General features: G+C 38.1%; 1 protein-coding gene across 1 annotated transcript in view; it reads left to right on the top strand.

The window, feature by feature from the left end:
• The window catches only part of SLC25A17 (solute carrier family 25 member 17), a 38,973-nt gene extending 32,842 nt beyond the window's left edge, over window positions 1-6,131 (top strand). The window contains exon 9 of the mRNA XM_054582424.1: window positions 2,476-6,131. Within this exon, the coding sequence (XP_054438399.1) occupies window positions 2,476-2,623 (148 nt within the window). The 3' untranslated portion in view covers window positions 2,624-6,131. The remainder of the gene's footprint in view (window positions 1-2,475) is intronic.
• The last annotated feature ends 6,146 nt before the right edge of the window (window positions 6,132-12,277 follow it).

Genomic DNA, 12,277 nt, shown 5'->3' with positions numbered 1-12,277 from the left:
TACAATGGTGGAAATATCTGTACTCTACAGTAGGGCTTCTGCTAACCACATGTGACTATTAAGCACTTGAAATATGGCAAGTGCAACTGAGAAACTGAATTTTTAAAATTTAATTTTAATTGCCACATGTGGTTAGTAGCAACCCTATTGGACAGTGCATTGTAACATGCCAAGCCTCTCCAAACTTTTGATTGATCAGGAATCACCTGAAGTACTTGTTAAAATTTAGATTGATGCCTCCCCTCTGGAGTGAGATCTGGCAATCTTCATTTCTAAACAAACCTTGGTAATTCTGATATGAGTGGATATAAAGAAAAGCTACCGCACTGCTGGGTATCTCTCCTGTACTACTCACACAGAACACTACCGTTTGACACTCTGGTCACCAAATGTGTGGGGGGTTTTCCCAAGCAATTCTGCATGACACCAGCTGGGTGTGCTGCGATTTAACTCAATACTGACACTATGTGCCTGGAGATAGTGTCAGATCAGACAGTTAAGATCTCAGTCGCACAAGACTTCAGATGCCAATCACAAGCCATAGGTCCTCAGGTTATCCATAACTTCTGTCCCACTTGGCCACATATTGGAGGTTCCCATGACCCTTTCCCCCAGGATTTGATTATTTGCAAGAGCGTCTCACAGATCTCAAGGAAACACATATTTTATTAAAGTATGTGATTATACAGATGAACAACTGTTTGAAGAGGTACATGGGGTGAGGTCTGGGAGGGTCCTGAGCATAGGAGCTACTGTGCTGATGGACTTGGGGTATATTAACCTTCTGGTGCATAGATGTGTTCACCCACCAGGGCGCTCTTCAAACTCTATACTACTGGGTTTTATGGAGGCTTCATCTCGTGGGCATGATCCATCAACTACTCGTCTGGCCCTCTCCCCTCTCTCAAGGATGGGGGAGGGGGGCAGAAAATTCCAAGCCTCTAATCATGGCTTGGTCTTTCTGATGACCACCACTCTCCTCTATTGAGGAGCCCACCCAGGGGTCACCTCATTGCAATAAAAGACACTGCAATTACCCAGGATATTCCAAGGGATTTAGGAACTCTGTCAGGAACTAGGGTCAAAAACCAACTATTAGAACAAGAGATACTCCCGGTCTTCTTATCACTCAAGTAATTACAAGAGTTGTAGGAGCTCTGTGCCAGGAACCAGAGACAGAGACCAACATACGTGTTTTATGTTTATCACAGCAGACTTCATTTTGAGAAATACTGAAGTGGACTTCCTTGGGGGGAACATAATTCACGTTAATTAATGAACTAGAAATATATGAGTCAAGGCTCTTCATTCCTATTTATCACATGATTTGCCCCAAATAATAGGGTTTCACACATAGCAGATATATAAAGTATAGACTCGTTTGTGCGTGGAGCACTTGATCAGCTGTACTATCTGTGTTTAGGCTCTATATGGACCTAGAGGTGCTGATGAACTAGCACATGAGATCAGCTCACTCTTAACAAATAGCTGTGGAAAAGTCATTTACTCTGAGCGACTGGTTGTAGCCCAAGCATTCTTCTCTGAGGCTGGAGCATTGGTACCAAAGGGCTGGTCTCCACCTGGGAACTTAGTAGAAATGCAAATTCTTGACTCCCATCTCAGGCTTAATAAATTAGAAATTCTGGGGTGTACCCAGTGACCTGTGGTTCAACAAGCCTTTCAGGTGATTCTGATGTATGCTAAATTTGAGAACCCCTGGGTTAGAAGATCACATGTATGGGAAGACTGAATATGGGGTAGCTTTCATTTCTGTCACTTTTTCTAATTCCTTTGAGGCTAACATGATCCAAGCCAGTTTGCAGCTTTCTTGCCACTTAAGGACTGTTATGTTGAAATAACTGAGCTGGGAGAGTGTTAAAGATCTAAAAGTTCTTAGATCTCAGATCTTGTCATTAAGATGGTTTTAGGATCTGCATCCTATCTGGGATAGTGTCAGTGTTCTGCTAATTAATGGTGATTATAAAGACAAAAGATTGGTGGCTCATGAATACTAAACTTTAATCAGTCTTCAAATACCTTTAAAGGTAATAAGTACTTTGACAACAGAAGTCTGTTGTCAAAACAAGATGGCTTGTTTTGATTCTGAAAGGTAAACCTTTGCAAAATAGCTGTCCAAATGGCCTGTTTCTTTTTATTTAAAGGTTTCATTTATTTATTTTTAGAGAGAGGAGGGGAGGGAGAAGGAGAGAAAAAGAAACATCAATGAGCGAGAAGAAAGAAAAATAAAAATCCATTGGTTGTCTCCTGTGTGCCCCCAACTGGGGGCCCCGCCCAAAACCCAGGCATGTGCCAACGGGAGACTGGGAATCAAACTGACGACCTTCTGGTTCGCAGGCTGGCACTCAATCCACTGAGTCACACCAGCTAGGGTAGTGGCCTGTTTTTTTGACATAGGAATTGACTTTTATAAAAAAAAAAAAACCTTTAATTTTTTTCAAACTTCTTTCTTTTTAGGCGCTTTGGAATAATGGGGCTCTACAAAGGCCTTGAAGCCAAACTGCTGCAGACAGTTCTCACTGCTGCTCTCATGTTCCTTGTGTACGAGAAACTGACGGCTGCTACCTTCACAGTCATGGGGCTGAAGAGCGCACACAAGCATTGAGACACCTTCCCTGCTGAGTGAGGAAAGGTGCTCAAGATGGCAGTTTACTTCTGTGCGAAGAGAAGTGACTCTTTTTTTAATCTTGTTCTTTCCATTGTGAATGTTTACCCTCATTGGCTTCAAAAGCATTTAAGGGTAAACATGGAGTATAGCCAGCTGAACCTGTTACCAACTTAATTTTTATGATGGTTGCTTGAATTCTGTGGGGGAGGTTGGACTAAGGGTCATATGAAGAGAAAGCATTATTGAAAACCTAAAATTTTAAGTTTGTGGGGAGTAATTAGTTTTCTTAAGGAGAAGGGACTATTGCTCTCATGTGTAATCTTTTTCCAGTTCAAAATCTTCCTTAAATTTACCAGCTGCTCTCTTTTCCTGAACGCTTCCCCCAGTTCTAGGACAAATTTAATACCATGAAATTCTCCTCATATACTTCTTATGTCTTAATCTTGGTATTTTCCTCACTATTAATAATATGACTATGCTGTGAGAGCATGATTTTATTTTCGGGGGGCTTTTCCCCCCTTCTTAAATAAAGGTGTCTTCTTTAGTACATGAGCTATTTATTTGAGGAAAGAAATGAAAATTATTAATCCCAACTGATTCTCTTATAAAATATTTGTAAACATTGCTTATTCATTAGTACATGACATAATTTTAAAATATTTATTTTGAATCAACTCTTTTATTACAAAAGGCTTGAAGTTTTATGTTCAGCCATACAAGCCCCAATAAATTGTCAGCACCAAGGACATGCCCTTTATTAAGCTATTACATTCGGTTTTCAACTAGCTGATAAAAATGACAAAAAGGGGGAAGGGAACAAATACCTTGTTTTGTCTCTGGAATACTATCTCCCTTTGTACACTCTTGGAGGAGGCTGTATTTTGTGTCTGTTTTTTGTTTCTTTTTTTGGTTTGGTTTCTTTCAGTAAGCCTCTGATTGAGGTTATTTCTATTTGGAAACATTTGAGAGTCCTGCTGCTCAGAGCGGGGTGCGTCAAGCAGTAGCATGAGGGCTGGTTGGACGTGCAGTCCCAGACCTTTTGATTATATTCTGCATTTTAACAAGATCTGCAGGTGATCCATAATCACATTAAAGTTTGAGAAACCTTAGCACACCTGACTGAACATAAGATAGGATTGTTTAGAAACCAAGACAAAGATTTTTCTCAAAGGAAAGCTGGACTAATGTATTAAAACAACCTCTGAAAAAACCAGAAGTCTATGTCATCATTTACTTTTCCTTATAGCACAGGTGGTAGGACTTGCACTGGGTAGCTAGGAGTGAATTTAGACATCTGAAGCCACTCAAGAAGCTAACTCTTGACATTAGTAGAACAGCTTTTTAGGTTGCTATGAATTATTTTTTGTTCCTATAACAAAATGACAAGTTTTTTTAATTTGTAAATATAATTTAGTCAGAGCCAGAGCGTAATGATGTAGTGTCCGTGGACTCTGATATATAGTTCTGTTTGAGAGTGGAAATTTCTTTCTCTTATTTTCTCTCTAACTACTGTGATAAATTCAAAATATGTGATTATCAAACTAGTAATAATTGAAAGATCATTGTGTTTTTCTAGAAAACAAGAGTTCGGAAGAGCTAATAATCTGGGGACTAGACTGAATACTGATTCCCTATTAAGACAGAATGGTAGACAGAATTGGCCTATTACTGTTTTTATTTTACATTAAGGTTTCTGAGTGGGGCTTGGGTGGGAAGCACAAAACTGATTTTGGTTTTTATGCAGGAGAAGACTAATCATAACGGTGCCATGTGTACTTTTTGTTTTAATTATGCAGTTTGCTTTGAAACTTGAATTTTGAGCTCAGGATATTGTAGATTGGTATGTGAAAATGTATTTGATGCTTTGTTCTGATTTTGTGAGGGAACAATTTAATACTGAGGTTTTATGTTCCGTATGGAAACTTATAGGCTCACTAATTGAAATTAGATAATGACTCACCCAGTTTTACAACCTTGGATTAGTAAGTTATTTGAGAAAACTAAAGAGTTGGGAAATTGATTTTTTTTATTCTTTATACAGTTCCTCTAGAATGTGAGGATTAAGACCCTTAAAGATTATTAGTGTCACTGCAATAAAAAAGTTAATTTATGTAAGTAGTTAATCTGTGTTTTGAAGTGGACACTAATATTTTAACCCATGTCAATTTTACAGTTAAGTTTGAAACACAGAAATAGGATTTACCATAAAAACATAAAGCAGTGGGAGTTAGAATCTTTGGGTTTTATTCCCAGCACTGCCACTGACTAACAACTTACATCATCTCCTTGTGCTTCAGCTTTTGATAAGTGGAGATAATAATACTACCCACTTCAGAGGATGTTTGAGAGCTAATGATGTCAATTAAACCCCTTTATGATTGTGGAAGAAGGAAGATCTGAGTGCAACTTACGACAGTGGCTAGATTTATACAGCAATTTTCTTTCTTAAAAGCTTACACACATTCTCATTTATAATCCTAATATCTCTGTGAAATAGGTAGGGACAAGTAACAATAACCCATTTAATTAACAAGGAAATTGAGATAGAACTATCAAATGACTTGCCTGGTTAGAGCCAGGACTAGAGTGAGTTTCCTGCAGTCTAATGTAGTGCTTAAAAGAATGAGTTCTGCTATTAGACCTAGGCTCAACTCTGGTCCTATTCCTTACCAGCTGTGGGAACAAAGCAATTACTGAACTTGTATAAAACCCTGTTTCCTCAACTGTGAAATGGAGATCTTGATAAAACTACCTCACAGTGTCATTATGATGATTGAGTAAGATCATATACCTAAAGTATGTAGCACAGTGCTTGCCACATAAGAAGAGCTAGATAAATTAGCAGTGACTGTCGTTATAATATTACGGATAAGGGATGTGGCTGTTGGGGTAGCTATGGTTCAATGGAAAGCACTCTGCATTTTGAGCCAGGACTGTGTTCAGATTTTCATTCTATCACTTAATAGTATCACGGCCACAGACAAGTCACTTCTTCACCTGTCTGAGTCTATATCTTCATCCATCCAATAGCAGTGCTGCTGTGTATATATATATAAATTTTTAATCCTCAGAACAGCCTTGTGAGGTAATCATTTCTCTCGGACAAATGAGGATATATGTATGTGTATGTGTGTGTGTATCTATGCATCTGGCACAGTACATGACATAAACTTAATAAATGCTGTTTTTCTTCATTGAGATATAATTGATATATTAGTTTCAAGTATAAAACATAATGATTTTGATATATGTACATAGTGCAGAATGACCACCACAATAAGTCTAGTTAACATCTATCACCAAAATATCCATCAGATAATACTGTTTGAACCAAGAAAATCAACTAGGTTTTACTTTGGGGCAGTGTTCTCTCTCTTCATTTGTTTTAACTGTGAACATTTCTGATTGGCTTTCAGTGTATCTCCTCAAAAGAGAAGCCAGCCCTGGCTGGGAAGCTGAGTTGGTTAGAGCATCATCCCAATACACCAAGATTGTGGGTTCAATCCCCACTCAGGGCACATACAAGAATCAACCAATGAGTGCATCAGTGAGTGGAACAACAAATTGATGTTTCTCTCTCTCTCTCTCTCTCTCTCTCAAATCAATAAATTAAAAAAAAAAATTTTAAGAGAGAGAAAGAAGTTAGCCCTGGCCAGCGTGGCTCAGTTGGTTGGAGTGTTGTCCCAGTCGGGATATGTCCTGGGTTGCAGTTTCAATCCCTGGTTGGGGTGTGTGGGGCAAGGGGCTACCAGTCAGTGTTTCTCTCTCACATCAGTGTCACTCTCCCCCTTCCTCTCTGAAATCAATGAACATGTCTTCAGGTAAGAATTTAAAAAAGAGAAACCAAATTCAGTAATTTTATGTTTTAGCACTCAAATTAAGTCCCCCAAACATTTATCAGTTAATCAGTAAAATGCAACTGGTTCAATAGTAGAAAGTCACTGGCTGAGCTCATGTCTCATCTTGGATCTAGAAAAACTAAAAAATAGTGACTTCATGGAGCCAAATGCCAGGCATCTAAGGAGAGCCCTCCCTCTGGGCAAGTGAATTACTTGGCAGTGTTGTCACCAGAATACCAAATATATACAAAGACTCATCCATAGGCTATTTATGTATGTAATAAATATAACTGATTGTGATTCTGCAGGGTTTTTACTGCAATAGAAATGAAAGGGCTTTGGGGTTAGTGCTGATCTTTGTGGGGCATACTGGTAGCGCCTGGAAAGCATGTTCAGTGGAACATCATGGACAAGAAGTTTTCTGTGGGCTGGGTGAGAGAAGAAAATAAAGATTACTATTTAAAGACAGAAAGTAAACAGGAAATTAGGAGATGAATATGAGGTTCAGGGAGGGACAGACAAGGCACCAATACCTAGCACAGGACTTAGAGAAGACAAGCTCAAAAAGCATGTGATAGGTATGTAGACTGGTGCCCCGTGGACCCAGCAAATGAGGTCCAATCTGTAATGACATAAAAAGGAAAGGAAAGCTCTGTTGGGAGCAAATCATGAGAATGGGTAATGGAACTTGCATGCTTTGAGTGCCTACTAAACAGGCACAATCGATTTACATATGTCTTGATATCCTTTTTAATAACTAAATATATGAGGTTCATTCCCATTAACAGAGGAGTGAGTTGAGGCTTAAAGAGTAACTTATCTATGGTCATATACCTAATGGGGGTCAGGATTTAAAATTGAGGCTCACTCCAGAACTTTCTGCATCCCTCAGATGTCCTTAAAAGTAAGCCTTCTAGGCCAGTGTGTAGGTTCCCTTGTATTACCTCGAGGGGCATGATTGAAGATGTGTGATTCTTTCTGCAGTGAGTTCTCTGTACCCCAGTGTGAGTGCCACAAGTCTCAAGGGAAGCCTATGGCCTCTGTATCCAAGGTGGCTCTTTGAATCCGTGCTATTTCTTGCCTCAATGCCTTTTTTATGCCTTCTGGTGTGTTGGGAACCTCTTCCTGCTATTCCTGGTGAGATCCTGCCCATAGCAAGCATCAACTTCCTGGAAGCCTTTCTGGAACTTTGCTCCCTCCTACCCACCCTAATCCTAAAGACCTTTCCACTCTTAAAATAGTTTGGGCCACATCTATCATTGCACCTGCTACATCGTATTTTGAATTGTAGTCCCTCTGATACCTGTCTTCCTCTAGATACGAAGTTCCTTCAGGGAAGGAAGTGAGTAAAGTGACAGAGTGTTTCACTCATGATAGGCAGTTGTTGCATCAGTGTTTTTGGCTTAAGACAGTGCTGACCTTTCTGCAATCAAATTGATCTGTTAAGAGTTTACCTGTTTTTAGAATTCTTGAACTCTGGTGCTTTCTTGGTGATGATCAGTTTTTCACATTTTGTTTTTAAGATTAATTCTCATTTATTTGAAATATATTTTATTTTGGTAGTTACTTGGCTTTTTTAACCTTTAAAGATTGGGGGGGGGGGGCTTTAATTGGAGTCACTGAAATTATCTCCCTCAGCGGCATTGTTTTTCTAATTCTTTCACGGGTACTTCATTCTTGTTTTGCTTTAGTTTATATGGAACCCATTGGCAGGCTAGAAGGGGAGCCGAATAGGTGATTCCCTACACGTGGGTGTTGTATGGAGGACCACATAAAATTGCAAATTTCTATTCTATTTATTCAAGAAATTATTTTTCAGTACCTACCACTATGCCAACTTCTGGGATTATCCAGAAGAATAATACTTAGTCTCTGCCCTCACATACCTCAGTGTTCAGCATGGGAGTCAGACAAAAAACAATTTGGAATTCTATCACTGATGAGTTCTGATGAAAAATATACTGTGAATGTTCAGAAGTTGCGTTGGGAGCATGGAGGGGCCAGCCCAACTCTGTTTTGGTGTACGTGATTGGAAAGCAACATTTGAATTTGGAACACACCAAGTAGTGGGTAGAGGACCTTCTTGAGAGGGGAAATAAATAGCACTTGCAAAGAAGAAAGAGAATAAAACTTTCCTCTTTGTACGTATGTTTGAATTCTCTGAGTAGAACACATGTTGGAATGGGGGAGGGGGGAGAGCATTAGGCCATTGAGGGCCTGCCTTGCGTGCAGCCAGGGAGAAGAGGTGATCAGGACTGTCATCCTCAACGGTTGTCTGCTGTTAAGTTCAGGTCTAAAGAAAGAAGTTGCTGGGTGGGCAAAGTAGGTTTATAGTTGTGAGTATGCAGAACAGTTTATTCTATTATTATTTAGTAATTATTGTATTATTTTCCATACAAACAACTGTAAACCTACTTTTGCCCCATCCTGTATATTCCCTGAATGCTATGAATTTAAAATATAATTTTAAACGTACTTTGACAGTTGGACATAACATGAATTGTTTAGTTCTACCTCTGAAAATTAGCAAGAGCAGTTTAGGCTGTGAATTTGCTGTGACTGTGAGGGTCTGGACTTCAGTCTTATCTAACCAATGTGAAAATGTTTACTTGAACGTGTCCAGAGCCTAGTGGAGGCTAAAACCCTGAGTACTTGATCATGCGTTTGTTATCTATGTAAAAATTATAGCTCCGTCTAGTGTGGCTCAGTGTATTGAGCTCTGGCCTGCAAACCAAAGGGCTGCCAGTTTGATTCCCCACCAGGGCATGTGCCTGGGCTGCAGGCCAGATCCCCTGTTGGGGGGCCAGATCCCCTGTTGAGCGCCTGTGAGAGGCAGCCAATGGATGTTTCTCTTGCACATTACTGTTTCTTTCCCTCTTTCCCTCCCTTTTCCTCTCTCTAAAGGTAAATAAATAAAATCTTTAAAAAATATATTTAAAAAAAGTATAAAATGCCCTGGCCAGGTATCTCAGTTAGTTAGAGCATCGTCCTGATAATGCTAAGGTTTGCAGGTTCGATCCTGGATCAGGGCACATACAAGAATCAACCAATGAATGTATAAATAAGTGGAACAACAGAGTGATGTTTTATTTCTCTCCCTTTCTCACTCTAAAATCAATAGATTTAAAAAATTGTTTTTAAATTATGAAAGCTATAGAATCATAAGGGAAGGGGAATTTAAAAGTTGAGAAAGTCCTCTATTTGTAGTTAGCTGATAGGTGTGACATTTACAGACTTTCTGAAGCATTCATTCTCATTTTATTCTCTATTGTGAGATTTATTTTAATAGCTTATACTGTATAGATGGGGAAATTGAAACACAAATCTGGCTCAGGACGCATAGCAAAGGATTAGGAGTCGAAAACAGAAATTCAGACCTCCTGATATTCTATTTCATAATCTTCATTTATACTGCTTGTCGATAGCTGTGTTTTTTATTTTAAGTTTTTATTATAGATTTTGCTTTCTCTTATGATATGCAGTCATTATAAAGACTTTAAAAATATAGAAAAGAATGAAGAGAATGAAAATATATTCCTATGTATTTTTATAAATATATGCCTATATGTCTACTGCTTAGAAATCACTGCTAATATTTCAGTATATCTGTTTTTAGACACATTTAAATGTATACATACACAGATTACATTCACAGATATATTTTATAGATAGGGTTTTTTTAAAGATCAACCTATGTCTAATTTTGTACATTTTCATCTCAAATATAATTTAATGTCAATAAATATCTCATAATTTTAGTTGCTCCATATAATTGCATTCTGTGAGCCTACCATTATTTAGCCCCCTATTGATGCACTTTTAGGTTGTTTCTAATTTTTTGCTCTTATAAATGTGATAAAATCTTTAATATATGGATCTTTTTATATTTTTCTGACTATTTAAGAAAAATTTCCAGGAATCCAGATACTGGGTCAAAAGATATGCCATGATGTTTTATTAAATTAAAATGTCATTCTGTCCCTTTATGTTCATCGTCACTTTGGACTACGTAAACACTTTCTTTCTTTCTTCAACTCTATGTTGGCAGGAGAAATTCCATTCTGAGTGTGATAGGGAGGAAGCATTGTTGTTTGCCAGGGGCTGACTTTCTGTGCTTTTCTGTTTCATTCTCACAACCATCCTATGAAATAGAGTTAAATGAAGCATGTCAAAAGTAAATGTTAAAAAAAAAATGTTAGGAGTTTAGAGCTAAAAATTATATATCTTCCAGCAGGTACCTAAGATCAGTAAGTATTACATACTAAAGTATAATAATAATGGCTACCACTTATTGAGCACCTACTGTGCATCAGTTGCCATACTGGATGCTTTACATATGTTCTTCTTTAATTCTCCTGCAAAGACTCCAAAGCCCAAGTACTTTGTGCAGTTTTCCTCTTGGTGTTTTGGTTCCAAATCTTCATCCTGCTACCTGTGCCTTTGTTAGGTGGCAAGTCTAGAGGGCGGGGACTTGCTTTTAGTCATTTTTTGACTCACCGTAAACATGGGGTTCCATTGGGCAAGTGTCTCTGTAGAAATGCTTTATGTTTATGACAGTTATGAAAATCAAAGAAGACTTTTACAGTGTATCTTTGTTGACTTTTTCATTTATAAGTGAGCTCCTATTTGGTAGAAAATGGTTGTGTTTGTTCTTTTTGTTTTTTAATTTTGCAGTTGCAGATATGGAAAAACCTTTAGGCCACCAGAGGGCATTGCAGTTAGCCTCCTATATCATCTTCATTATAAATCACTGCTGTTAGAGGTGGCTAGTGAAGTTTTTTCCCAGTTAAGCCAAAAAAAGAATCAGTCTTAGACTTGATGAGCAATCTGAATAGGAACTGTGGCTTGAATCTGGTGGACCACTACCTTGAAGCACCCTTTTTGCCTATAAAAGCAAAGAATGGAGTAAGTAGTTATTTTGCTGAAATTGTATTTTCACTTTGTCCTTTCCTCAAGCGTATGCCTAGACTTTTAATTTGTCACCCATAATTTATAATCTTCTGGACAGATAATAAAGCCAATAACTCTCAATATCAGAGAAATAGAAATTAAAATCAGAGAAACTAAAGGACACAGTTCTTAGCAGCATCTATCTCTTAACTGGTCTTTATTGCCACTAATAAAAACATACAAAATTGACTGATCCACAATTAAATAATTCCCTCATTTATGTTCACTACCTGGTGGAAGTACCAATAGACAAAAATGATTAAAAGAGCAGGAGGCAGAAGAGGTAAAAACATTTTGACAACCCATGAATTTAAAAATCAGTTCATATCCTTATTAAACAAGTGGTTTTGATGTAAACAGGTAAATCTTTTTGCCTCTTATTGAGGCTTCTAAATTATAGCCAACCAGAGCTCTTATTGATCTGTGCTCCAGGAACAATTGAGATACTAATTTACTTCACAAACATTTATTGAATGCATTTATACCAAGCACTTCCTAAGCACTGGCATATATGAATAATTTTTCTGTATTTCTTTGTAGTTTATAAAACAATCTGACACCTATTACCTTACGTGGTACTCACTTCATACCTCTCAGGTGAATTGGGCAAATGATGTCTCCACTTTATAGGTGTGGATACAGGTTCAGAAAGATTAAATGACGTATTTATTGTTACACAGCAAGTGACAGAGTAGGACTCAGAGGTCTTCTGACCAAATTCCTTCCTTCCCCACAAATCATACTGTCTTCCTAGAGGAAGTGAGCCTGCTACTCTCAAGGGAGGACTTGAGTCGTACAGTATGCCAGAGGGTCCAAGGTTAGAAATAGATATAGTTACTCGGTAATTTTGATTGTTTAGTTT

Source organism: Pteronotus mesoamericanus, unplaced genomic scaffold, assembly GCF_021234165.1.
Source record: "Pteronotus mesoamericanus isolate MK-2021 breed Mesoamerican mustached bat unplaced genomic scaffold, CSHL_Meso_final contig_702, whole genome shotgun sequence".
In the NCBI taxonomy this organism is placed as follows: domain Eukaryota; kingdom Metazoa; phylum Chordata; class Mammalia; order Chiroptera; family Mormoopidae; genus Pteronotus; species Pteronotus mesoamericanus.
This window is presented reverse-complemented; position numbering and strand designations above follow the sequence as displayed.